This window comes from Scyliorhinus torazame, chromosome 6 (assembly GCF_047496885.1).
Source record: "Scyliorhinus torazame isolate Kashiwa2021f chromosome 6, sScyTor2.1, whole genome shotgun sequence".
Lineage (NCBI taxonomy): Eukaryota > Metazoa > Chordata > Chondrichthyes > Carcharhiniformes > Scyliorhinidae > Scyliorhinus > Scyliorhinus torazame.
The window spans coordinates 73,612,959-73,638,811 of NC_092712.1; the positions used below are offsets into that span (position 1 = coordinate 73,612,959).

Here is a 25,853-nt window from a genome sequence, read left to right on the forward strand (position 1 = left end):
CTGTTGGGTGATGTTCAGCACATTATCATTTGATGTAGAGAATTCGATTACTCTGAAATTTTCTGAGGTCACCTTTGTTGTTGTGTCTCCCCTTTTCGGTCTCCCTCCCTCTGCCTGCCCGTCTCCCTCCCTCTGCCTGCCCGTCTCCCTCCCTCTGCCTGCCCGTCTCCCTCCCTCTGCCTGCCCGTCTCCCTCCCTCTGCCTGCCCGTCTCCCTCCCTCTGCCTGCCCGTCTCCCTCCCTCTGCCTGCCCGTCTCCCTCCCTCTGCCTGCCCGTCTCCCTCCCTCTGCCTGCCCGTCTCCCTCCCTCTGCCTGCCCGTCTCCCTCCCTCTGCCTGCCCGTCTCCCTCCCTCTGCCTGCCCGTCTCCCTCCCTCTGCCTGCCCGTCTCCCTCCCTCTGCCTGCCGTCTCCCTCCCTCTGCCTGCCCGTCTCCCTCCCTCTGCCTGCCCGTCTCCCTCCCTCTGCCTGCCCGTCTCCCTCCCTCTGCCTGCCCGTCTCCCTCCCTCTGCCTGCCCGTCTCCCTCCCTCTGCCTGCCCGTCTCCCTCCCTCTGCCTGCCCGTCTCCCTCCCTCTGCCTGCCCGTCTCCCTCCCTCTGCCTGCCCGTCTCCCTCCCTCTACCTGCCCGTCTCCCTCCCTCTGCCTGCCCGTCTCCCTCCCTCTGCCTGCCCGTCTCCCTCCCTCTGCCTGCCCGTCTCCCTCCCTCTGCCTGCCCGTCTCCCTCCCTCTGCCTGCCCGTCTCCCTCCCTCTGCCTGCCCGTCTCCCTCCCTCTGCCTGCCCGTCTCCCTCCCTCTGCCTGCCCGTCTCCCTCCCTCTGCCTGCCCGTCTCCCTCCCTCTGCCTGCCCGTCTCCCTCCCTCTGCCTGCCCGTCTCCCTCCCTCTGCCTGCCCGTCTCCCTCCCTCTGCCTGCCCGTCTCCCTCCCTCTGCCTGCCCGTCTCCCTCCCTCTGCCTGCCCGTCTCCCTCCCTCTGCCTGCCCGTCTCCCTCCCTCTGCCTGCCCGTCTCCCTCCCTCCCTCTGCCTGCCCGTCTCCCTCCCTCCCTCTGCCTGCCCGTCTCCCTCCCTCCCTCTGCCTGCCCGTCTCCCTCCCTCCCTTTGCCTGCCCGTCTCCCTCCCTCCCTTTGCCTGCCCGTCTCCCTCCCTCCCTTTGCCTGCCTGTCTCCCTCCCTCTGCCTGCCCGTCTCCCTCCCTCCCTTTGCCTGCCCGTCTCCCTCCCTCCCTCTGCCTGCCCGTCTCCCTCCCTCCCTTTGCCTGCCCGTCTCCCTCCCTCCCTTTGCCTGCCCGTCTCCCTCCCTCCCTTTGCCTGCCCGTCTCCCTCCCTCCCTTTGCCTGCCCGTCTCCCTCCCTCCCTCTGCCTGCCCGTCTCCCTCCCTCCCTCTGCCTGCCCGTCTCCCTCCCTCCCTCTGCCTGCCCGTCTCCCTCCCTCCCTCTGCCTGCCCGTCTCCCTCCCTCCCTCTGCCTGCCCGTCTCCCTCCCTCCCTCTGCCTGCCCGTCTCCCTCCCTCCCTCTGCCTGCCCGTCTCCCTCCCTCCCTCTGCCTGCCCGTCTCCCTCCCTCCCTCTGCCTGCCCGTCTCCCTCCCTCCCTCTGCCTGCCCGTCTCCCTCCCTCCCTCTGCCTGCCCGTCTCCCTCCCTCCCTCTGCCTGCCCGTCTCCCTCCCTCCCTCTGCCTGCCCGTCTCCCTCCCTCCCTCTGCCTGCCCGTCTCCCTCCCTCCCTCTGCCTGCCCGTCTCCCTCCCTCCCTCTGCCTGCCCGTCTCCCTCCCTCCCTCTGCCTGCCCGTCTCCCTCCCTCCCTCTGCCTGCCCGTCTCCCTCCCTCCCTCTGCCTGCCCGTCTCCCTCCCTCCCTCTGCCTGCCCGTCTCCCTCCCTCCCTCTGCCTGCCCGCCTCCCTCCCTCCCTCTGCCTGCCCGTCTCCCTCCCTCCCTCTGCCTGCCCGTCTCCCTCCCTCCCTCTGCCTGCCCGTCTCCCTCCCTCCCTCTGCCTGCCCGCCTCCCTCCCTCCCTCTGCCTGCCCGCCTCCCTCCCTCCCTCTGCCTGCCCGCCTCCCTCCCTCCCTCTGCCTGCCCGCCTCCCTCCCTCCCTCTGCCTGCCCGCCTCCCTCCCTCCCTCTGCCTGCCCGCCTCCCTCCCTCCCTCTGCCTGCCCGCCTCCCTCCCTCCCTCTGCCTGCCCGCCTCCCTCCCTCCCTCTGCCTGCCCGCCTCCCTCCCTCCCTCTGCCTGCCCGCCTCCCTCCCTCCCTCTGCCTGCCCGCCTCCCTCCCTCCCTCTGCCTGCCCGCCTCCCTCCCTCCCTCTGCCTGCCCGGCGCTCTGTCCCTCTGCCCGGCGCTCTGTCCCTCTGCCCGGCGCTCTGTCCCTCTGCCCGGCGCCCCCGTGCCTCTGCCCGGCGCCCCGTTTCCCCTGTTTTTCCATTGCAGGCACCTGCACGAATTTCAAACACGTGCCATGTGAGGAATGGAAGAAACGTTTTTGGTCCCGTGTTCTACCACAGCATAAGACACATCAGTCCATTTCTACATTATCACACGGTTACACTCTTCTTCTCAAATGGCAGATGAATTTTAACACGGCAGGGTTAGAATGAAGCAATATGTATTCCGCATAACAACTTGCAATTATTGACATGTTCCAGTGGAAGTTATAAATGCACAAGTATTAATTCAAGACACATGTGATCCGATATGTATGGACAAAAAGCTTGAGAAAATCAGCAGAGCCGTGTCAGAAATGTTCTGCTCCAGGCTGAAAAACTGAGAGTGGGCCACATCAATAATAATAATTTTTATTATTGTCACAAGTAGGCTTACATTAACACTGCAATGAAGTTACTGTGAAATGAAATTAAATGAAAATTGCTTATTGTCAGAAGTAGGCTTCAATGAAGTTACTGTGAAAAGCCCCTAGTCGCCACATTCCGGCGCCTGTTCGGGGAGGCTGTTAGGGGAAAAGCCCCTAGTCGCCACACCTAACAAGCATGTCTTTCGGGACTTGTGGGAGAAAACTGGAAACTCCGGAAGAAACCCATGCAGACACTGGGAGAGCGTGCAGACTCCACGCAGACAGTGACCCAAGCCGGGAATCGAACCCGGGACCCTGGTGCTGTGAAGCAACAGTGCTAACCACTGTGCACCATGCTTCCATGCATAGTGATAACATGCTGCTATGTTTTATAGACACATTACAAAAGCTCGCTGACTTGATTTTGTCAATTAGTACATTGTTGTATCAATTTTGCTTTAATTTGAGGGATGAGATGTACAATTGTTGAAGACACCAATCCCTAGCCTCCAACCAATGCCTAAGTGCATGGTCCCCATTAGATTTTACTGGACATCAAACTGGAGCAGGATCTTGGCTGATTTCAACTCTTTCCTCTTCCCATGGGCGCTTCACGTGTGAATTGTTGACATTCTTATTCAAGTACGACACTGTTTTATTTTGAAGAAACACTGTCAGATAACCCAGGCCCACAGGCTGCATTCGCTTTTTTATTGAGCGACATTCACAGCTAAAAGAATGGACATAACCATTGCTGGGGAACTATGGCAGTTGTAGAAAAAGGATTTTGTGAAGAATGGAGAAATGCAGAACAAAATTGCAGCAACAAGCCTACGACTTGTGAATGGTGTGGGGCAGGGGATGGGTTCCTCAAACAAGTATATTGGCAAAATTGGGGGCTGTCATGATATGCGGACGTGCACATAATGAGATACAGACAGGCAGCTAATGAACACCGAGAACAGGACATAACCAATCAGCAGGCAGAACACTTGGGGGTGGTTTTCCACTATAAAAGGCACGAGGCACTCGCACTCCGCCTCTTTCCACTGGGGACATCTACAGAGTGAGTCAGGATGTATATATCACATAACGCCTCCAGCACGTGGCTAAGAGCTAGTCTAGTTCAGTCAGAGAGAGTAATCACACTTAGGTTAGCAGAGAGTTGAACTCACGGAGACCTGTGCTAACTGTGACAAGTTCAATAAATCAGATTGAACTAACTTGAAGGTCTGGAGTATCTTTCACTTAAAGCTGCACCCAGTTGCAGCCCATGTTATCTCAGTGTGCTGAACACGACAGAGGCATGACTATATCATTTCTAGGTGGCCTTATTTGAAAAAACATCAGTATCCATTTTACTTTACCTGAGCAAAGAGCAATAACTGTGTGGATGTCCTGTCTATTATTTGCTATTGGTATCTGCATTTCAAAATTGGGTCTTGGCACACTTCCTTTCACATAATAGGTCTATAATGCTCTGTGTGCTCCATGGCCTGTAAAAGTCGACTTTTTGAAATTAAAAATGCATATTTCCTAATTGACCCAATTAACATATGCAAATTGAATCTAATTATCGTCATTTGTTAATGGGTTATCTCTAATATAATAGAATTTTCAAATGTAAGTAAAATAATTCTAATTAATTTGCATATAAATGAACATTTACTGAATATTTTTTGGCTCACGACTAGAGAGGACTGCAGTTCATAGTTTTATGGTCCTGTTTCTGCACTCAGCCCTGTAACATGTACAGTGTGAAAATGGGTTTGGATCGTGACTGAAGTGGGTAGACTGCACCGCGATCCAGACTGGCCACAAATAATTGTTTGTTGGTAATTGTCGGCCGTGTCCTTCGCCTGTACCTGCATCAGCATTCCAGTTTCTTTGTGAAAACGCACTTGGAAGAAACTCATTTGATCTTGATCCCAGAAGTTATTTCTCTCCTCCTCCAGGGAGTTGGGGTAGGAAATGTAGTACCTTTTAATTGCTATGTTTTTAAGCTGTTTGACCTTATTTCAGTGTTCAATTTTCATTGAACTTGAGTTTTGTTCTTTCCCACCATCACCCAGCATTTGTCTTGTGTTCCCAATGCTCTACAGAGTCTTGCTCAAAGGGCAAGAGATTGACTATTCACCAAGTTCAGAAGTGAGACAACATCCCAGGCGAGGCTGCTGCAGCGTAACCATTTGTGTAAATTTGGGTTGCCAATTCTGGTTGGAGGCATTCCTGGAGGCTTGACCTTGTGATCTGACTGCATGATGAGCGAGAATCTTAATGCATTATTCACCATGGCCTTGGGTTATGTGTGAAGGTGATGGGTGACATGGTAGCACAGTGGTTAGCACTGTTGCTTCACAGCACCAGGGTCCCAGGTTCGATTCCCGGCTTGGGACACTGTCTGTGCGGAGTCTGCATGTTCTCCCCGTGTCTGTGTGGGTTTCCTCCGGGTGCTCCGGTTTCCTCCGGCAAGTGCCGAAAGACGTGCTTTTAGGTAAATTAGGTAATTTGGACATTCTGAATTCTCCCTCTGTACCTGAATAGGCACCGGAATGTGGCGACTTGGGGCTTTTCACAGTAACTTCATTGCAGTGTTAATGTAAGCCTACTTGTAACAATAAAGATTCTTATTCCTCTGTACTGGGAGCTGCAGTCAGAGCTAGCTTATGCTTGGATTTCACATGTCAGTTCAGACCCACCTGAGCAAACCCAAGATATTAAACAAAGGGCAGCGGGCTCAATGTTGACATTTCCCAATGGGGCACATTGACCTAACCTCAGTTCCATATCAGCAGCGCTGAATCACTCCCTGGGTCAGATTCAATAAAAGACAGCCTTCATAGAATTATGGAAGTTGTGGTGCCAAAGTCACTGTTGGAACTCTCTCCTACAATGCCATTACTCTCAGCTTTTAAAATATTTATCCCATTCTTTTTTAAATGATCTCAATTTCAATAGTTACCGGTGGAGAAGCACCCCATGGTGTAATGGTTCCCTGTTCAATAACATTTCCTTTCCATTGTTCATTGGTTTTCCCAGTGTGACCCTTGATTGCTGTCAAATTCCCCCATTCACCTCTGGCTGGAAACAATCTTTCGCTGTTTTTGCAGGTTTCACTCAGCCCGCCAGTGACTCTGGCTCCTGCGGCAGTGCTGCTCCACGTGCCACGCTGTAGTCCAGGCTCTAGAAAACGCAATCCCAACCCTCAGTTCATTCCCCACTGTCTTCACACTAACCCCCCCAGTGCCACCCCTCTTGGAGCTCAATCCATTTGATCCACATTCTCCCCCTCTCCTGTTCCCTCTCACCCATGCCCCAATCTGCCCGACTCCCATTCCCAGTCTCCCTCCCCTCACTGCCTCCACTCCCCCATGACTTTTCCACTCCCCCATGAGTTTTCCCAACATGCCATCTTGACCTGACACCATAGAGGCAGGAAGGGAAATTGGTGTGGGGGGTGCGACTGTGGTAGGAAGCTTTATTTATTAATATATTTATATATAATATATATAGATAGATATAGATATAGCTTTAGATGTAGATGAAGGCCTTTAGAGTACATTGAGCCCAGGTATTATGAATCATATCATAGATGATTCTGTGAAGCATAAACACGGTGTCCCTTTTCCACCCCGTCATCACACTGCCCTTCAGTAAAGTGAGAGCATTTGTTGAAAGCAGTATGACTGTTGTAATAAAGCATTGTTTTTTTTTTTGACACATTATTTTTACTTTGAAACTGAGCGCCCATTTCCTGGTTAAATGACTTTTGTACACCTCAGCAGCTTCGGCATAGTAACTGTATCAGCGCCGTAGCCCATGGTTACAACCATGGAAACAGTGCACCACCTCCAGTGGGAGCACCCTCGAGTTCCAGCGCAAACCCAACAGATGTAGGAACTCGATGTTACTACAGAAGCAGTCTGACCTTCCTCATGGCTCTCTTAATGCCTGATAATCAAGGATTTATTCCTCATAATCTGCAAAAATAAATTTTGAGCGTAGGTCTGATTGCACATTTCTGCAAAGTAAGAGTTTTGATGTACGTGCAAAGTTCTCCTCCCTTGAGCTTCATTAAGAAGATGATGGTGGTAGGGGACTGACAGTTGCTTTGTAAGCCACAGCTGGCTAATTTTATGAGGGTTGTTTGTTATCAGTCTGAGTAAAAGGATCCCACACAGCCCTATGCTTCCTGTGTCTCATTATTTCGCTTTCTCATTTAATGAAACTTCTGCTCCTGGGACATTTGAATTTAGGTACTAATGCTGGGATATTATGGATCTGAAATAAGTACATGAATGTGCTCGAGCAACATATTAAATTTCCAACTGCGTCTACCATGTATATTTGCACTTTAATGAGGTAATTACAAACAGTGCTTCCATACCCAGTAATGTTGAGGGAATCAAGTTGATTGTATAGCGAGTTCATTTAAATCTTGTGGGAACATTTTGTTTAAAATTATTGGTTAATTATGATTTTGCAGAAATTAAGAACACTCATTTGACTTCATTGCAAATGAGGTTTTTTAGCTTTGAAATGATTAGGGTCAGGGTGTGTTTGATGCACTGAAATGCAGCAAATGTTTACAGATATAATACTATAGGTTAAAGCTGAAATCAATACAATAATATATATTTGGTAATGACAAAGATAATAATGTTCACAGACAGCAAACGTACCCCCCAACCCTGCAAATTCCTGCTCACAAAGAGCCAAGTGACTTGTGCCAACAGCAGGAGAGTTGTCCGACAGACTTGTCAAACGGCAACCTCACATAGTCAATTCACGGAATCATACATACCACTCAATGTCCCTGACTGCTCCTTTGCCATCACTGGGTATATTTTGTCCTAGTGGCAAGGTAGACCTGCCACAGATGATAGCACAGTGGAATGCAGTCAGGAGGGATGTGGCCCTGGGAGGCCTGAACATTGGCGCTGGACCCGATGTTGTTTCATGCCATCAGGTCAAATATGGGCAAGAAAACCACTTCTGTTTCCCACCACCTGTTCAATAATTCTTAGGAAGTTTGAAACCAAACAAAGCAGATTGGCACCTCATCTACGACCGTACGCATTCAACAACTCCCTCCACCACCAGCACACAATGGTGGCAGTGCGTGCCATCTGCAACAAACACTGTAGTACATTGTCAAGGCTTCGCCAACAGTACCTTCCAATCCAAGCCTCTGCGACCTAGAAGGACAAGGACAGCAGTCAAACACCACGGCTTCCAGTTTCTCCTCCAAGTCTCACAGCAGCCTGATTTGGACAGATATTGCTGTTGTTTCATCGTTGCTGGGTCAGAATGCCGGAACCCGCTACCTAACATCACTGTGGGGGTACCGTCACCACACGGGCTGCAGCAATTCAAGAAGTTAACTCACCATCATCATCCACAGGGTAACGAGGTGTGGGCAATAAATGTTAGCTGTGCCAATGACTCCCACATCCTGAGAATTAATAACAAATAAATTGTAAAAAAATCCAGCCCCCACTGCTCTAAATTGAGCAAGATTCTGAATGTTCATTTCGTGATGCGCTGTTGTTATTCATTTGGAGTCTGGTGCGATATTGTAGGTCCTCTGGTGAAGTTTTATACAAGGAAGGAATAAACCAAGGGATGATTAATCCCATAATGAAAGCAACATCAGCAGGCACTTGGGGGAGATTTAGGAAGTTATTAGTACAATTAGATTCTTATATACACAACTTTAAATTTAGCTGATTTAAAACATTGGCACTCTAAAAATTATTTTTTGAGTGACAAGGCCCCGTCAGTACCTCCCTTTTACATAAGCCAACCGTGCAAAATAAGTCCAGCGGCTCTCACCTTGTGTCTTCCTTTACTGATGCTGACTAGGCGGAGCTGCTCTGCTTGACAGAGAAAGAGAGATGAATTAACATGAAGACCGTTCAAATGATACGGTCGCTAAAACATGCTGCGCTCACAGTGATAGTTGCCGATGTTAATTTAGCTGTTTTAGCATGCTGAGCTCAGTAACTATTAAATCTATAGCCCCAACTATGAAAATGAAATGAAAATGAAAATCGCTTATTGTCACAAGTAGGCTTCAAATGAAGATACTGTGAAAAGCCCCTAGTCGCCACATTCCGGCACCTGTTCGGGGAGGCTGATACGGGAATTGAACCGTGCTGCTGGCTTGCCTTGGTCTGCTTTCAAAGTCAGCGATTTAGCCCTGTGCTAAACAGCCGTTTAAAGACACTCAAAAAGTATCAGCAAAAGGAGACATTTCAAAACCGATGTTTAATTTGTTCGTTACAATGATTTGTGCAGTTCTACTTCATATTTATTTTGTTGCCTGACATAAACAGAAAACACATCTGTCCTCAAACCCGAATGAAAATGCAGTGACTGACCAAACTATCTGCAATTTATTTCCTGTCGGTTGTATTTTTATGCCTAATGCCAATTTTTTCTGACTCCTGTTTATAAAGCATTGTTAGCGATCCAGTGTCTTCTTTCGATGACTTCTGTTTCTATTTCCATGAATAATCCATTATGTTTAGCCAAGAATGTGGCACTGTTGTCTGTAACAGTGTCGGCCACAAGTTTGGCTATCTTCTTTTATTGTTGATTTGGTTAAAGTTAAGGCTGTCACTGGCTGGTGAGCATGCTGCCTGTACTGTTCATTGTTAGGCCCCAGTGTTTTACAGATGGTTGTAAAACCAGAGACAAAATTCCTCCCTGTAACTGTGATTTACCAGTTGTGTTATTTCAAGTGTTTTAACTGAAGTACTGTGGCCCTATGAAAGATTTCATTCTGTCCTATCAGCATCCTCCTAACTTGCCTCCGAATAAAAATGTATTGAAGTGTGAAAGCAGACACCTTATGAAGGCATGGATCAAAAGATCAGTGTCACACATAACAGTTATACAGTGAGAATGGTTGCAGTACACGTAATTGATGCTCTTAATAATCTTTGATTCAAGGGAGCTTGAAAATAGTTGTCCGGTTAACCTTCTCACTGAAACTGCTGAATTTATCTCTGTTCTCAAGGTTGGGCATATTGCATTCCAAGTGCCTCGTTTCTGCCATTGCGAAAGTGATTGCAGTTCAAAAGTACGCTGGATGTCAAAGGTGCTGTAGAAACAGCAGGTCCTCCTTTTGCAGAAGTCAAGCTACTGTTTTTTTCAAATTTAGAGTACCCAATTATTTTTTTTTCAATTAAGGGGCAATTTAACATGGCCAATTCACCTACTCTGCACATCTTTTTGTGGGGGTGAGACCCACACAAACACTGGGAGAATGTGCAAACTCCACACACAAACTGACCCGGGGCCGGGATCAACCCCGGGTCCTCCAGCGCCGTGAGGCAGCAGTGCTAACCACAGTGCCTCCCGTCAAGCTACTGTTTACCTGATATGTAATTACCTTTCTCTTGCCCTTCTGGGCACACAATGTAACCATTGTGGGCATAAATTGGTGGATGAAGGCGTAGGCACCTGGTAAGTGTTAACTGTTGGAGCTTAACCAGTTAAGATTTTAGAGCTTGAAGAGCACTGGTCAATCCCTCCTTGCTTGACCGACCAGTATTGCCTAACCCATTATAGCATTGGTCTAGACTGGGCTTAACTGGGACTAAATGGATAGTATCCCGACCTCTGTTGTCTGGACTGGACCTTCACATTTCAAAAGTGAATTAGACTGCTATTTTACCCGTTTAACAAAACAGTCCACAATTTCAAATGTTGTTGGCTACAAATTCAATGCCAAGTGCAGAGGTTGGAACTTTCAAACTTTATTGTAATTTGAGCCCGACATCAATAAATGTGGCCTGTTGAGCATGGTACCCAACCAGATCATTTTGATTAAAAGCCAAAGCAAGGTTTAATTAGGGAGTGAATGGCTGCCTGCTCAAAAGAGGAGTTGGTGATTTTCAGCGTGATATTCTATCCTGGGTGCTACTGCTGTGCATCCATAATTTTTTTTTTTAAATAAAAAAAGTGATGAAAAAACAGTTGAATATTCACTGTGATATTAGGTTTTATTTTTACAAGTTACGTCTGAATGATTTCTCCTGGTGCAAAAGCATTTTCTCGAATAAGCTGTTTAACTCCAATTTACAACTGAAATTCAGTATTACCGTTAGCATATTGAACCGATTTCCATATTGCCAAGTGTGTTCTCATTGTGGACAATTTAGCGAAGCGCCATCAGCATGGAGTGCCGGTTCTCACCATGGAAAGCACATTGGATGAAGTCTCAGCAATTTGCTTTTGTGCACCTTTTAGTGGCCAATTTACAGTCACAGAGGAAAAGGCCCGTGGAACAATCACTCATCAGGGCCAAGCCCATTTTATGCAAGCTTTATGCAACAAGAGACATGGTACGCACAGGGGTCAGGAAGGTCGTTTGCGTGTTTGTCTCCTTGTAGTTATTCATATCTTTTTTTCATTAAAGCTCAGCATTAACGTTGCAGGATCTTAGTCTTCAAAGACGTGAAGTGAAATCACATAGTTAGTGGATATGTAGTCAAGGATGGTCCTGAAGTGACATCCTGTCTGGAGATGGAGGATAAAATGAGAGACAAAATAAGATCGAATGACTAAAAACTCAGAGGGGACAACACTGGACACAGATGAGAACAGACAATGCGTGGAAAAATTGATAAGGAGCGAGGAGTGTGTGACTTTCTCCTGCACGTCAACCTTGGGGGAAGGTGGGGGGGAGACACTACACAACAAAATGGTACTTAAGGCACAACTTGACACAGATTTTTGTGACCTGTGACTGATGTCTCCCCTGTCAGTCTGCATGAAAATCACAATTGTGAATGGATGATGCAGTATATGTCATATTACCAGATACCTTTTTGTGAGTTTAGAGTCTGCACCTGAATCATTGTGGAAAATTTCAAATTCAATCTCTAGTCAATGATGTTTTCACTGATTGTACCTGGAGCAGTTATGGGTGCTTCAATTAGAGTCTGTGTTACTGCATTGAAAGGGTGAAAATAAATATCCATTCCTCTTCATTTGTATATATAAATGATTTGGAGGAAAATGTAACTGGTCTGATTAGTAAGACACACAGACTGATGGAATTGAGGGATCTGGGTGTACAGGTCGCAGGAGAAGGTAGTCAAGAAGGCATACGGCATGCTTGCCTTCATCAGCCGGGGTATTGAGTATAAAAATTGACAAGTCGAAATTGACATGCTGCAGCTGTATATAACCTTAGTTAGGGCACACTTGGAGTATAGTGTTCAATTCTGGTCACCACACTATCAGAACGATGTGGAGGCTTTGAAGAGTGTGCAGAGGAGGTTTACCGCGATGTTGCCTGGTATGGAGAGCATTAGCTATGAGTAGAGGTTGAATAAACTCAGCTTGTTCTCACTGGAATGATGGTGGTTGAGGGCTGACCTGACACAAGTTTACAAAATTATGAGCGACATGGACAGAGTGGATACTCAGAAGCTTTTTCCCAGGTTGGAAGAGTCAATTACTGGGGGGCCTAGGTTTAAGGTGCGAGGGGCAAAGTTTAGAGAAGATGTGGAAGGGAAGTTTTTTTTACATAGAGGGTAGTGGGTGCCTGGAACTCGCTGCCAGAAGAGGTGGCAGAAGCAGGTAAGATAGTGATGTATAAGGGAGATCATGTGGATTGACTTAAATTGAATAATGATTGGCACCTGTAATGCTGGGAAACTCTGGGAGGCCAAGCTGGATCATTCATTTGACACCTCCGTGAAGATGGTTGATTGCTTGGCTCCCCATCATTGAGGATGGGAATATTTGTGGAGACTTCTCCTCCTGTTAGATTTTCAATTGCCCACCACTATTCACAACTGGATGTAGCAGGACTGCAGAGTTTTGAGCCATTGGGTGTGGAATGGGTTTGCTCTATTCATCACGAGCGTATTTTGCTGTTCAGCTTGCAAGTAGTCCTGTGTTGTACCTCATTTTTAGGCATGCCTGATGTGCCCTCCTGCACTCTTCAATGAACCATACTAGATCCCAGGGATCTCCGGGCTTGGTAATGGCTGAGTGGGGTGTATGCCAGGTCATGAGGTTACAGATTGTGGATAAATACAATTCCACTGCTGCTGATGGCGCACTGCACCTCGTCGGTGTCTAATTTAGCGGCTGTGTTCAAGACTCAGACAACCCCTTCAGTAGTGCTACCACTGAGTCAATTTTGGTAATGGACATTGTAGTTCCCCCAGCCAAAGTACATTCAGTGCCTATGCCACTCCGTGTTTTTCCAATTGGTGTTCAACATGGAGGAGTGCTGAGGGTAGGGTGGGGGTGGGGTGGGGTGGGGGGGGGGGTGCGGGGGAAGCACAGTAGGTGGTTATCAGCAGTAGGTTTCCTCGCCCATGTTTGACCTGATGCCATGAGACTTCTTGGTGTCCGGATTCAATGTTGAGGACTCCCAGGGCTAGTCCCTCCCAATGGTGGGCCCGTGTTGCTGGTGGAACCGGACATATCAGGGGATGGTGGTGAGTGGGACACAGCCATGCTCACGGAATCATAACTCACAAACAAAGTCAGGCAGTTGCTCGACTAGTCTGTGGGGAAGCTCTCCTAATTTTGCTGCAAGCCCCCAGCAATGAGTGAGGAGGACGTTGCAGGGTTGACGGGGTTAGGAGTGCCACTATTGTTTCCATTGCCTCGGTCAGTACAACGTGATTTGCCTGGTTTCATTCTGTTTTGACTTATCCGTTGTGGTTTGGTAAACTGAGTGGATTACTAGGCCATTTCGGAGAACCGTTATGAGTGAACCGCATTGCTGTCGGCCTGGAGGCACGTGTGGGCCAGACCAGGTAAGGACTGCAGATTTCCTTCCTCACATGACACTCGTGAACCAGATGGGTATTCACGACAGTTGCAGATTGGTCACCATTACTAATACGAGCTTTTAATTCCTGATTTATTAATTCATAGAATTTGAATTCTACCAGCTTCCCTGGCGTGATTTGAACCCTTGCTACTACTTAAGTGTCATTAGCACTATGCCACTGCCTCCTAGTCGTGTCCAAAACTGGTAAACGTGGTCCAAGGGGAATGTGTCGACCATTTAGAGCTGAGATGAGGAGGCATTTCTTCACTTTTAAGAATATTGTGAACCTGAAGAATTCTGTATCCCAGGGAGCTGGAGACTCTCCATCAATGAGTGTACTAAAGACTGAGATTGCTTCATTTTCAGGCATTATCGAAATCAAGGGATATGTGGATTAGGTAAGAGTGTGGAGTTGATATAGATCTCCAGTCACTATCTGGTTGAATAGCGCAGCAAGCTCAATGGGCTGGATGGCCTGTTCCTGCGCCAGTTTCTTAAGATCTTATGTTCTTAAAAGTGATTTACTCTGTTAAAACCTGTGCTTTAGGCTGGTTTTTAAGGTGCACCTATTTGGGTTGGGGTGGAGGGGAGCCCCTGAGCCCTAGCTTCACCAATCCACATCAAAGCATTCTGGAATGACATGTCATTGTGAGGGATTGTGTTTTCAACAAGGACAAACAAACTTCCCAGGCGAGTATAGATTCCCCAATAGCATGAATTGCAGACTGTTAAACATGTTGATGGATTTGCACATGTCAAATAGCTGCCAGACCAAATAAAACACCCAATGCATTAAGAATGTCATTCCATTGAGTGGAGGGAATTGCACTGTGGTGTTAGTCCTCACATCAGTATTGAAAACGGGCATGAAATATCTCTTGTTTCCCAGAATGTTTAGTATTATTATTTTGAAAGCAACGAGGAAAGAATGCAATAACAGTTGAGCACTTGGAACCATAGAATGCCTACAGTGCAGAAGGAGGTAATTCGGGCCATCAAGGTTTCACTGACCCTCTGAAAGACCACCCTACCTTGGCCCGCCCCGTGTCCTTATCCCCACCCCCACCTAACCTATACATTTTTGGACACAAAGGGACAATTTAGCATAGCCAATCCACCTAACTTTCACTTCTTTGAACTGTGGGAAGAAACCCATGCAGACACGGGGAGAAAGCTCTGCACAGTCACCTAAGGCCGGAATTGAACCCTGGCATTGTGAGGTAGCAGTGCTAACCACTGTGCCATCGGGGGAGAGAGAACATAGAAAATGCCTGCTCCTGATTGCTGGTAATGAATAGGTTTGGGCTGAGTTGTGATGCCCGTCACAGTGGAGTTGCCTGCCAAAATATGCTGTTATGGCACATATGAAATCAGTCCCTGGAGAACAGAGCAGCTTGCGATTTACGCCTTTTGAACTGTACCCCACAGGAACACAAATCCTCGGAGGAAGGAAATTGGTGGAGGGAGAAGTCAAATTTAGTCTGTGCTGGTGTGAAGTAAAGTGGGTGGGTTAAGTATTCATAATATAGTGAATTCCCAAACTATTTTGTGTGGTGGGTTGAACTGTGTTGCACTCTTCACCTGAGCTGTGACTGCAGCCCCTGTGAGAAGGAAGCGGTGAACGTTGAGGTCAGCATGCCTGTGAGATTGGAACTGTTTTGAAGACCGTTTTAATCAAGTGTTAGCAGGCTACATACAGTTGGTACCCCCACCCAAAGCAACATCAGAACTAGGACGCCAAAAACATTTGAATGCTGCAGCTTAAGTAGTAACATCTGTTAATTCATGCCACTCTTCATTTGCAGCTGTCTGACAAATGAAACAAATGCTGTGCTTGGGCAGGCTGTACAGCAGGGGTCACTGTAGGGTTGTTGCAGGATGGAGGCAAAATTCTCCTCCCAGATGTAATGTTGTACAAGCAGTTACTAGGCAACAGCTTGAATTTACTAATCTTTGGCATTAGTTGCCTATTCTGACAAAATCTAAATGTTTTCAGGAATTTTTAGCTTTCATTACGGTTTTATTGAGCACCCAATGTGTTGCAAAGGCACAGAATGAGACATTCTGAGGAGGCGAAGTCCTTGGTTTAATTCATGATTTCTGACCAATTAAACTAGGGTGATAATTGGGGGACTGTGCTCTATATTTGGCTTAACTGCACTTGGGGATAGGCAGAAGAGTCATTCATTCGGGTGTGGGTGACTTTAGCTGTCTACTGACTCTCCAATTTGTAGTGCAGGTGTGCCAAAGGAATGAGGATCAGGCTTCGCTATGATTGGCCCGGCCCACCTGCTCCGCCCCTTCACTGCCCAACGTGGTGCACTGCACAAATACCTGACTACTACTGCTGCTCTAGCCAAACACACGGAGAGTGATGCTTGCATGGGGCCTTGGAGGTAGTCGGTGCTGGGAGAACCGAACACACGCCTGGAGGGAGAGAAAACTGGGAAATCAGAACTCTTGCACGTTGTAAACTGTCATTGGTGGAAGGGGTAGAGAAAAGGGAGTACAATTAAAATAATTTAAAAAATCAATTTCTTTAATTTCTTTTTCTTCCATGTTGTTGAAGAATTAAAAGTTTGAAGCACTTGGCTTGGCCTACAAAGTGGGTTGAAAATTAAAGCAAAATATCTGAGGTGCCGTTTTATTTCTCTGACATCGGAGGATGTAGGCCTCGTGCTGCAAGGCGAGTTGTTGACGTGTTTGGCACGGTAGCACAGTGGTTAGCACGGTTGCTCCACAGCTCCAGGGTCCCAGGTTCGATTGCCGGCTTGGGTCACTCCTGTGCGGAGTCGGCACGTTCTCCCCGTGTGTGCGTGGGTTTCCTCTGGGTGCTCCGGTTTTCCTCCCACAGTCCAAAGATGTGCAGGTTAGGTGGATTGGCCATGCTAAATTGCCCTTACTGTCCAAAAAGTTTAGGTGTGGTTACAGGTATAGGGTGGAGGTGTGGACTTGTGTGGGGTGCTCTTTCCGAGGGCCAGTGCAGACTCGATGGGCCGAATGGCCTCCTTCTACACTGTAGATTTTCTGAAAGTGATCTATGTTCTGCATCTTGGCACTGCCATTATTAGATATGAAGAACCCTGTCAACTGATCCTACTGGGTAATGTTACCGTATCAGGGTGGAATAAATTATTCTATCATTGTCCGTGGTTCTCGTGTCTCAGAAGTGTAGTTAGTGCCGTTTTCCAAAAAAATGACGTTGAGAATGATTCTATTGGTTTTTTTTGTTGCATGGAAACATAAATGAAGGCTCATTGGCATCTGAAATGTGCAAAGGGAATTGGGAGTTTGTATGCTCAGTTGAACATCATATCTGCAACTCATAGCTTACATTTCTTGGGTGACTGTGCCTGGGAAACAACTGTCACTAATTTGTTTTTATCTGAAAATGACTCTCGCCGCACTGATGGAGCTGCTGGTGCATATGCTGCAAGACCACAGGACATGGGATCTTTAACCTGCCAACTGATCTGTCGGCATTGCAGTGGCTGACAATTGAGGATAATTGGCCAACATTTTCTAATATCCAGCTGCTGAGCAGATCTTGCTGCAAAAACTGATAATTGTGTTGAGGTTTATGAAGGGGAAGGGAGCCTGGGTTGTCGAAGATTGAATTTAAAATCCTTTAAGTTCCAAATTGAGTAAAGCTGATAATGATTTGGCATGATTAAATACTTAAAGAAGAGCGATTTTCTTTGAAATGACACGTATTATGATACTTAGCATATGGTGGTGCTGGTGGATCAGCTTGAAACAACATTTTTTGTTTGCATGGAGTGAAGGATAGGGCTTGACATGCTAGCAAAATGTCAACACCTCTCATGAAGTCAAATAAACTTGTATTGTACCACCTAAGACATAATTATCATAGCATTTCAGCAGACTAATTAGAAATGTAATGCTCATGTCAAAGAAAGAACTTGATCTAACTATAATATTTACATCTCACTGATGAAGGCGGTTTAGCAGATTGGAAAAATACAGATTTCCAAAACATGCCTTGATGGAGTGAATTCTCTGCCTTCTGTGCATTTAACAGCAGGGTTAGTAGAGTCTGTTATGATGAATATTATTGATCATCTAATTTTTTAAAAGAGCCCTACTACACAGATGAGTAGACCTTGGCAACCCCATTTTTCAGTGTTCTGTGGCTGTCTCTCCCAGATTAACTACAACTTTAATTTCCGTACACTGCAATCTATCACATGTTGGCACGTTGAAGACTATCTGCTACTATACAAATCACACCCATCCCAGCTCCGAACATTCACCCAGAATGTTATTATATATTAGCTTCCAAGAGATGTGATAACATTTCTGTGTGCCATGAACCAAGTAGTCTTGCATTATCTGAGAGACAGGACAAAGCAAATTTTCCATCAAAGTGAAGCAGTCATGTGCCTTGAGCATTACAGGATGGAAGTCATATTCTGGTTTGCACATAGACTGTGTTGGATGAAGAGATGCAAATATGCAATGAGGTTTTTGTTTTAACTGAAAAATTACACCAGGTTATGTAGGACCAGGTTTGTGTCTGCAAGATTTGAGTGAATCATAACAATTACTGTACATAAGGCCTGATCTCCTTAAGTTAGCTTCATAGGGCTTTCTGTGTCTGGCCGCCATGGGTCATCAGCAGCTTTACTGGTCTCACCCCAGGAAATTCGGTCAGGGCTCCCGCTCATGCCGAGTCTGTGCGAACCGACACGGCCTGATCCGGAAATACGGCCTCAACATGTGCCGCCAGTGCTTCAGACAATACGCTAAAGACATCGGCTTCGTCAAGCTGGACTAAATTACAAAAGGAGCAAGAGTGCATTCTAATGCAATACGAAATGGAAATTTAGCATTTGTCAAACAATTCTAACCGCCACCTGGAAGAAGCAAACTTTTGTGATGCTCCATTTTTGTAAATAAAATTTAATTGTCAAAAAAAAAAGTTAGCTTCATAGAATGCAGTGTTGCTGCAAATACATTTTTGATTTATTTTCTTTCCTTCACATGTGAAAATTTAGGTTGGTTGGAATACGCTTCCATAGCCAATGTTTGCCACTTAGTACCTTCTCCAAATGGTTGTTATTATTAACGTCTGAGCTTTGATGATTGGCTTAAATTAATGGACTGGGGGAAATTTCGGGCAGAGTTGCTTCCCAGCCTAATAATCCACTCATTCCTTTTGTATTTTACACAAAGATTTAGTTGTGTTGACACCAAATTTCTGTCTTTTGTTTGGTGGAAGGAAATTGTCTTTTTGAGGCAGTTTTATTTTATTTTTAAAAATAAATTTAGAGTACCCAATTCTTTTTGTTTCAAAAAAAGGGGCAATTCAGCATGGCCAATTCACCTACCCTGCACATATTTGGGTTGAGGGGATGAGACCCAAGCAGACACGGTGAGAATGTCAAACATGGAGAACGGACAGTGACCATTGAACCCGGGTCCTCGGCACCGTGGGGCAGCAGTGCTAACCACTGCGCCAACGTTCCGCCCTCTGAGGCAGTTTTAAACTGGAGCTTGCTTAGTTTAGACTCCTGCACTGTGTCGTTGAGAATTGTATCCCAGAACTGGTGAAACAATACAAATCTTAGTGGATGCTTGGGTGGGAGTTATGAAAAATAGATGAAGTGATCTGGATCACATAATTTGGGAAAGTTAATTAATGAGTGATATATGCTTTGAATTTCTGTTGAATTCAAGCATTTGTTTATATATTTAAGGAATTTAATTGACTTCAATAAAATGTATCCTGTTTGTGCAGTTTGAAACTCTTCGTTCTGGCTCATCAGAGATTAGCACTGAGATTCCTTGTGCAACTGAAGATCTCCGTATGTGCATTTTGGTTAGTTTTATCATTTTGAAGGCTGGACTGGAGTTATAGTCACAGAGTAGATTAACTGGGTAAGGGCAGGAGAGACACCAGGCTGATGAAGGATGAGATAGTTGATTACTAGGCAGTTGAAGTATCTGCAGTCATATTTCTAAATGGTTCCTCTGACAGGCAGGAAGCAAAAAGCATTATTGTGAAGGTAATGTACTGGAAGCTGAAATAAACTGTTCTTTGGTAAGGATTTGTTTGGATAATGAAGAAAAGAGACACAGAGCAAAGCTGATCATATGTTCAAGATGGAAGGAAGAATTAACTGATGAGTATTCTGATTTATGATGATCGTTTGTCAATTATTGTTGATGGCCTATGATTCATTTCCAATTTAATACAGGTTGTTGATTCTCATATGACTATAAAGTCTAATTTTTCATGTGGAATGTTTTCCTAAACACAGGACATTGGATGTGTGATCTTTCCTTGATTTCTCTTGGGCTCCCTTTTGTCCAGCTTCTTAGCTTGCTTAAGCTTTTCCTGCCATCATGAACCATCCTTTTTCCAACTGTAAGTGTCACGCTCCCATGTGTAAGTTGACATGTCACGTTTTTACAGATTGTCCTTTTGGCGACCCTTGTAAAACATCTTGAGGCGCCTTGTACCAGGGATTTGGACTGTGAGCAGCCCACTTTAGCTATGCCTACACAATCATTGCCTTTGTGCTTGGCAAATTTGATCTTCTGAGAACCCAGCTTTTAGGTCCACAAAATTATGAGGGGCATGGATAGAGTGGCAGGCACTCTTTCCCAGGGTGGAGGGGCCAGACACCAGTGAGTATAGATTTAAGGTCCGTGGGTCAAAGTCTAGAGAAAATGTGTGAAGCAGGTTTTTTTTACACAGAGGGTGGTAAGTGCCTGGAACGCGTTGCCAGGGGAGATTGTGGAAGCAGATCCATTAATGTCATTCAAAAGGCATCTCGACAATACCTGGATAGGATGGGTATAGAGGGATACGGGACGAGGAAGTGCTGAGGGTTTTGGCCAAGGGTGGTATCATGACAGGTACAGGCTTGGAGGGCCGAAGGGCCTGTTCCTGTGCTGTATTGTTCTTTGGTTCATATCTCCTGCCTTCATTAACTTTTCAAGATCTTTGAGTCAACCTGGATGGAAATTATCAAGCTTCCTGTGGTAGTGAGTGTAATTGCCATAAAGTTTTGTACCACATGGAATTCAAGGAAACTTGTGTAGATGGATCTGAAACTGGCTTAGTAATGGGACACAAAGGGTGGTGGTAGAAGGCTGTTTGAGTAACTGGAGGCCTGTGTCCAGCGGGCGCTAGTGCGTGGTCAATTCCAGCCCCACAGGCCCTGGACTCCCAACAAAAGTAAATTAACCAATAATTAGTATAAAGTTTCTAAGATCTTTGGCCTTTGGCTGCTCCAGGGACTTACAGGCACCAGATTTATAAGGGAAACACAACAACTGTTTATTTATAACAACAATAGAGATGCAACATGCAATAATTATGGCAGAATAACAGACCAGCTAATCTACTGCTCTTTTCCTTCCCCCCCCCCCCCAACACACTTTTCCATCCCATCCTCGACCTAAACACACAAGACATGCGCATGCAGAGGGAGGAGGGGGGGAGGGGAGAAAAAAAAGGACGATTTATGTGAGATGGAAGATGAGTGCCCTTGCTTCAGATACTGGAGTTGGCGCAGAATTATTGTGACCGACCAGTACAATGGCTAACGAGGGTCTTCTGGCTAGAACTGACTCCAAATTCCCAGTCTGCGAGTTTCCCTCTGGGGAGTCACTTTGATTTTTATTAACCTGGGCCTTCACTAAGAAGATCCGCCTCAGGCCTGTGTAATTCTTAGTAGTTTCAAATTCCACCAGAATGACCAACTGCTTGTCTGAGATAAACTGAGTATCAGAGAAGCAAGCTGCTTCCATGAGATCTCTAGGTCTGGCAACCTTACAGAGCGAGAAACCCACAAAGTTTCCTCCAGCTTTGTCTCCAGGCATTAAACACTCAGCTGGATAGAGAGGAAAGACTGGCTGCTCCTTTTACCTGGAGTGAGCCCCAGCCAAGCGGTTTGAGAAAGTTCCACCCTTTTTGGGAGACAGACGTTCAAATGAGTTTCCTTCAGCTCTAAACTGGAACTAACTTGTAAATAGTCTCACATAGAAAAGGAACATTCCAGAACAGGCAATATCAATCAGCACAGATAATCAGGTGAGATCAGGATACGGACCAAGTGCTGGTAAGTGGAATTAGCGCGAGATTAGAGGTAATTATTGCCGGTGCGAGCGGCACGGTGGTGCAGTGGTTAGCACTACTGCTTAAGGCGCTGAGGACCTGGGTGTGATCCCGTACATGGGTCACTGTCTTGTGGCGTTTGCACATTCTCCCCGTGTCTGCATAGGTTTCACCCCATCAACCCAAAGATGTGCTGGTTAGTTGGATTGGCCATGCTAGATTGCCCCTTAATTGGGGAAAAAAAAATGAGTTCTGTTTTTTTAAATTATTGTCGGTGCAGACCCGATAGGCCTTTTCTGTGCTGTACGATTCTGATTCTAATTTATTGTCCCTGCTATTTCAGCATCTATGAGTGCATCATAGGTCAGCACGGTAGCATAGTGGTTAGCAGAGTTGCTTCACAGCTCCAGGGTCCCAGGTTCGATTCCCGGCTGGGTCACTGTCAGTGCGGAGTCTGCACGTTCTCCCCGTGTCCGCATGGGTTTCCTCCGGGTGCTCCGGTTTCCTCCCACAGTCCAAAGATGTGCAGGTTAGGTGGATTGCCCATGATAAATTGCCCTTCGTGTCCAAAAAGGTGAGGTGGGGTTACTGAGTTACAGGGATAGGGGGCACGATTCTCCCATGCCGCATCGGATGGGAGAATCGCCGTTCGCGCCAATTTTTCCCGCGGCGCTGGTCCGACGCTGGCAGGCGATTCTCCTAGGAGTGAAGAATCGGTGTCATTTGCACCAGCGCGTTTGGCGCGGCACCGGTCGCTGTCCGTGGCCGAGCCGCCGATTCTCCAGCCCGGATGGGCCGATCGGCTGCGTGGAAACAGCAGTGTCCCGCCGGCGCCATCCACACCTGGTTGCTACTGGCCGGAACTCTGCACGTAGGGTCGTGGGGCGGGGAAAAGCGCGCCTTCACGGGGGGGGGGGGGGGCTCCGATGGGGTCTGGCCCACCAATCGGCGGGCTGGGCTCTCCAGCCCCGGCCCTAATTTGTTACGCGGCCGGCCCCTGAACTCCCACGCCATGTTGGGTCGGGGCCGGCGTGCTGAGGAAGTCCCCTGCGCATTCGCGGGTTGGTGCGGTCCAACTGCGCATGCGCGGGTTGGTGCGGTCCAACTGCGCATGCGCAGGTTGGTGTGGCCCAACTGCGCATGCGCTGGTTGATGCGGCCCAATTGCGCATGCGCGGATTGGCGCGGTGCACAGTTGGCGCCAAGAAGGGAGGCCGGAGCGCGAACACTCTGTCTCCGTTTCGGAAAATTGTGCCCAGGGTGGAAGCATGGGCTTAAGTAGGGTGCTCTTTCCAAGAACTGGTGTTGACTCGATGGGCCGAATGGCCTCCTTCTGCACTGTAAATTCTATGATTCTATGATCATCTGGCATGGTGCTTACTTATGTAGCTGCACCTATCCATTTCAGACAGTCTGCACCTTTCAGTGGCAAAATTGAGTGGCATACAATGTTTTTGAGGGGCGCACTGGCATACAAATTCCACCTTTAAACTGACCGTTAGTCCAATTTTCTTAAAAGCATCTGATAAATGGTCCATGATGATCTGAAGGTCCTCTTGTCTGTGTGCAACAGGGCACAGTCATCAATGAGTCAGTTCGTCAGGTGTCTTAATTTTACACTCTGCGCGCGGCAGAGGTGGTACCGTTTGTCATGCATTCTGTAGTGACGATATATTCCATTATCTAAGTTGCTGAACACATAAGTAAGCATAGAAGCAAACCAGGTGGGAGCTAATCGCAACTCTGCCTTGACTCCAATGAAGGTGGGGAAGAAGTTGGAACCTATAGAACATGATCAAGTTTTCATTCTGACTGATAGGAGTTGATCGAAAGCTTATCATTCAATGTGACATATTGCTCCTTGGCTTTTCATTTTGGAATGATAGAATGCTTCATGCTGGATAAAGAATTAATCACATTTAGAATGTAATTGTTTCTATTTGTAGGGTGGATAAATGCATTGGAACTTGTTTTTGTATTCACACAAACAGAGTTGACACGTATTAATTATGGGGGATCGGAAGAGGGAGGATGCTGATTGTATGCAGTTCCTTCCCACATACTTAGTAAAGTAGGATTTCCTTCCCAAATGCAGTACATCCATTAATGATGGTTTGTGATAAACATAATGCAGTCAAAACAATAAAGACTCCACAACATTGCTATAGAAATGGCCAGTCATTAGCCATAAGGAAGCAGAATCTGAATTGAGGAAACAAATTTGATACTTCAGGAAAAGACCACATTCTAGCCCAATTTGGACTGATTTCATGTTTTTGTTTTTCAGTCTCCAGGTATAGTGATGGGAATTGAATTTAATTTCCCAGGTGGTTCACCAGTGGCCTACATCTAATGTTGCTGACAGCTAAAGGAAGACTGTCAACTTCTTCCTAGTTATGTCCTGGGCTGCTTTGTTTTCAGACTTGAAAATTGAATGTGAGCTTTAGACAGATTAATTTAAGTTTAAATTCATACCTGGCGACTTATTTGTTAGCCTTGTAAAATGCAGTGAAGAATTAGTCATGAAAGCACTTGAAAGCCAGGCTTTGTGAAATGTAGTTGTAGACAATGCTCCTGTTTTGACCCCCTTTTAAGTACTGATGATCTGAATTGGATGCACCCGTGCTGAGACGCATTACTTCTCAGTTTGCATTTTTTTAAAAAAATGCATTCATCAGCCATTCTGTGATAAACATTTACCAGAACTACTTTTCGGAGCTAATAGGTTAAAATATCTTCCTTCCAAAATACAAATTTCATATGCCATCATATTTCTTTCCACCATTTCTTTTTATAACAGCAAGAGATCAAAATCTATAACCATGTGGTTCATTTAGTAATGGCACGGGCTTGTGCTCTTTAACCTGGGTTCCTCATTCTCTGACACGAGGTAGGGCTGAAGATTGAAGGCCAGCATTAAGCCAATTCCATGGATTAAGCATAGGATTTTAAGGAATCTGGTAAAAGGAAAGGTTTCGAAAAAGTGATCTATTCAAGGGTTTTTAATCTTTCAAAGATTCCTGAGGCATTGCAAAACTGCATGTTCTGCATCTATTCTCTAGCAAAAGCCCAGTTAAATTAGGAAAATGTTATAACTAAGACTTGATTATTGGAAGAATGATTGCAATGTTTGTTCTGTTGCCATTGCCTAAAATCTAGTTATAATTGTGCCATTGAAATATCCTTACAAAAATTACATTTAACCATGCAGGAATGTTGAAATGTGGACAATGATTATAGTCCAGTTAATTAATTGGATAGGAACAAATGCCTGAGATTTGAAAAAAGGAAGACTTGCATTAAAAAGTGACCTTCACAACTCCTGGACATCTTAAGGTGCTTCACAGACAATCAAGTGCTTTGAAGTATAGTCACTATTGCAGTCTAGGAAATGTAGCTGCCAGTTTGCTCAAAGTATGGTCCTGCAAACAGTAATGAAATAAATGACCGGGAAGTATGTTTTAGGTGTTGGGTGAGGTATTCGTATTGGCCAGAACACCAGGAGAATTCCCCTGCTCTTCGAATGGGATGTTTTACACCCACCTAAGAGGCCTTGGTTCAACCTGTCACCTGACCACTACTTGGCAGCTTCAGTTCCAACATGTAGTGATAGAGTTACTCAAAATTACAAAAGGCATTTGTCCGAACAACATCATGAAACTGAATTGCTAATTGCAAACCAAAGTTTTAACCTCCAATTAAAATATTTGAATGAGCTTGATATCATCATATTTAAGTAATTTGTTGCTGGTAGTAACGATTGACTTTTGCAGTTTTCTTCAGCTTGGTAAGATGAACAGAAACAGTGATCGTCACCATGCTGTTACTTTGTCAGTCCTCTCCATATTGCTGCGCTTCATTCACTAAATGGGCTGCTGTGCTGATGTCACAATTTGACATTTCATTGTCGCTTCACCACCTTAAGATGTCAAACCATTTCTTAAAAATAAGGTTAGCAACATAATTTGTCCATGAAGATTTAAATGTTGAATTTAAAATTTGGTATGAAACGACACTAATAAAAACTTTCACTTTGTCGGAACAAATACTACTGACAACGGTTTAACTTACAACCAACAGGAAGTTGAAGTTCATCTGACATGTAGCCTCAAGTTAGTTTATGTGTAAGAATTGAACTCAGTTACTGAAAATAACTTTTGGGACTATTTTTCCACTCAAGATATTT

The 25,853-nt window shown here is 46.1% G+C and overlaps 2 protein-coding genes across 7 annotated transcripts in view; both read left to right on the forward strand.

Annotated features, from left to right (window-relative positions):
* pard3aa (par-3 family cell polarity regulator alpha, a) overlaps positions 1-25,853 on the forward strand; it is a 1,126,646-nt gene that overhangs the window by 273,353 nt on the left and 827,440 nt on the right. The gene's annotated exons all lie outside the window — the stretch shown is intronic.
* On the forward strand, positions 18,192-18,521 carry LOC140424842 (small ribosomal subunit protein uS14). Its single transcript, XM_072508333.1, has one exon. The coding sequence runs from the start codon at positions 18,207-18,209 to the stop codon at positions 18,375-18,377; it is 171 nt and encodes a 56-aa protein (XP_072364434.1). The 5' UTR covers positions 18,192-18,206; the 3' UTR covers positions 18,378-18,521.